The sequence below is a fragment of the Hipposideros armiger genome, unplaced genomic scaffold (genome assembly GCF_001890085.2).
Source record: "Hipposideros armiger isolate ML-2016 unplaced genomic scaffold, ASM189008v1 scaffold_121, whole genome shotgun sequence".
Taxonomy (NCBI): Eukaryota; Metazoa; Chordata; class Mammalia; order Chiroptera; family Hipposideridae; genus Hipposideros; species Hipposideros armiger.
Genome location: NW_017731471.1, coordinates 676,642 through 679,175, shown reverse-complemented (window position 1 = coordinate 679,175; position 2,534 = coordinate 676,642). Strand labels below are relative to the sequence as shown.

Below are 2,534 nucleotides of genomic sequence, written 5' to 3'. Positions count from 1 at the left end.
TAACTATCAAAGATAGATTTAGGTATATTTCTTGTAATTATCCCTTTAAAAAGCCTTGTCACATACCTCTGAACTGTTGTGATTTTAGCCTTAAAACCTCATGAATTATATTGGGGCAAAAAAGACAAATGACGATCTTGGACTTTCCATAGTCGAACCTCAGAGCAGTATGATTACATGATAAGAGAATGACATGGGTTTTGGTAATTCACAGTGTTCCAGGGTCAAAAATTTAGATTTTTTTCTTTATTAAATAATATGTTTAAGGGTCTTAGTATATTTTTCAAATTCTCAGAGATCATTTTCAGCAGTGTTTACTTAATTTTGTTCTCTGTCTATGCTTATGTTTTTATGACACGTCTTTTGATTATGGAATTAAAAAAAATGGTGGTAGGAGGATAAGGCATTGCTTGACTAGGACAGATTAGGAGTTACAATAGATGAGAAATTAAATGAGGAAAATGAGTAATGAGAGAAAGAAGAGAGGTAGAAGGAAAATTGATGGGCCTACCATTTACTTAGCTTTGCAAATCATCTATGACATTTTAAGTAATGGTTTTGGTGGCCAAAGGCAGAAACAACTGTCATGGGAGCCTCAGTCTATAGGCAGTGACTTACTTTGGATTGTATCGTTGTCAATGGTTGTTACTGGGAGTCCTTATGATGGCCACTGGGTGATCTTAAGAACTAGGTATCAAATATTTCAATCATATTGTGGAAGAAAGTTGGTATGGGATATTACTAACCTGAACTAAGCATAGTTCTCTCCCACTAAACCAAAAATAGACCCGTTCCATAAGGTTAAATTGGGGTGACTATAATTATTGTTAACAATTCTGTATTGAGTATATATAGATACCAGAGTCTTAAAAAATTAATTCATTTACTTCTCAAAAGAGTGCTGTCAGGTAGTTACTGTTTCTACTTGGAGAGATGAAGGAACAAATTCAGAGCTCAAGGAACATTTTCAGCTTTAAATTTAGAAGCTGAGATTTGAACCCAGGTCTGTTTGAATCCAAAGCTAGTGAGTGCTCTTTCCACTCTGCTGCTCTGCTTCCATTTGGAGGAAAATCTTCAGAATGAATTCCATTATTTTTTGTTAGTTATAAAACTTTAACTCTTTTCAAATGCCAGGGCTTCTCTAAGAGTATATACATGAAATGGTTGTGGTGAATAGTTTCTTTTGTGGAGAATATGTAAATTCACCAGTTTGTAAAAACTCAATCCTCTGAGTCCTCTTTCCCCCTTTTCTCAGAGACTCAGGAATTCATTTAACTAGATGCTGTACCTTGCCAAAATCTCTTTGCTGGATAACAAAGGCCATGGTTCAGGGCAGCAGCTGCTGACAACTACCAGGTTTTACTTTGTTAATTGTTGGCAATAATTCCCAGCTACTAAGCCCAGCAATGTAGATAAATGTGAGACCTGGACCATTTTTCCTATACCCCTGCTTTATTTGCTCTTGGGAGATTATAATGAAAACTGAAATTAACAACCTCTATCTTTAGTTCACATGTTTCATAGTTAAGAAGGTACATTCTTTCTAAAATATTTCCATAGGGACCAACAATTGATGCCATTATACAGTTTATTGTTAGAGCACTTGAGCTTAAGTATCTTAAAGCAGCCTTCTGTTTCAAACTTTTTAAGGACTTTATAGGGTACTGAATCTTTGCCATACTAGTTGGGAAATGTCTCAGAATACGTACAGCAGTAGTAGCAGAATTAACTTCTCACATTGTCCCCCACTATTCTCCTTCAAAGCAATATAAAACAACCCTTAAAAATCTTTTTCTCACTTTGTAAGTTATATAAATGTCTAACCACTATGTTGTACACTTCAAACTAATATAATATTAAATGTCAAATATAATTGAAAAATTAAGAAAATAAAAATAGAGAAAGAAACCTCAGATCTTTTTCTGAGTTTATGATTTGGATTATGAGAAGAATAGGATATCTTAAAATTTTCCCTTCTGGTCATTTTGTTTTATAAACACTTAATGGAACTTAGCATGGATGTTCATATTCAAAACAGCTTTCATGATAGGCACCATAAAAATTCAGAACTGGGCTGAGGCTTTCTGCTTTATTCACATATTTATGTTATAATCAGTTCATAATATTTCCCTCCCCCATTTTTATGAACTATATTCCAACAAGTAATCTGATTGATGATACCTGGCCCTTTTACTCTTTCCCTGTTTTATTTACTCTTGAGAGGTCCTTATATAAGTATTGAAAGCTTGAAAGAAACAAACCTAGGTACCAGCAATGTTGGCTTTATCTGAACTGAAGTCTTGTACTTCACTTGCACATTTAATATGTGTAATGGTTTTTTAAATGAAATCATTCTAGGTACAGTGATTGTACAACCAGAGCCAGTGCTGAATGAAGACAAAGATGATTTTAAAGGGCCTGAATTTAGAAGCAGAAGTAAAATGAAAACTGAAAATCTCAAAAAACGCGGAGGTAAATACAAGTGAAAATGAAAACATGAGTTTAAATTGCTGTTTATGACCATATTGGAAAAT

General features: G+C 33.9%; 1 protein-coding gene across 1 annotated transcript in view; it reads left to right on the top strand.

The window, feature by feature from the left end:
- Positions 1–2,534, top strand: part of ATRX (ATRX chromatin remodeler) — a 261,625-nt gene that overhangs the window by 75,579 nt on the left and 183,512 nt on the right. Inside the window, exons 5-6 of the mRNA XM_019648172.1 lie at positions 898–908; positions 2,299–2,472. Of these exons, the coding sequence (XP_019503717.1) occupies positions 898–908; positions 2,299–2,472 (185 nt within the window). The remainder of the gene's footprint in view (positions 1–897; positions 909–2,298; positions 2,473–2,534) is intronic.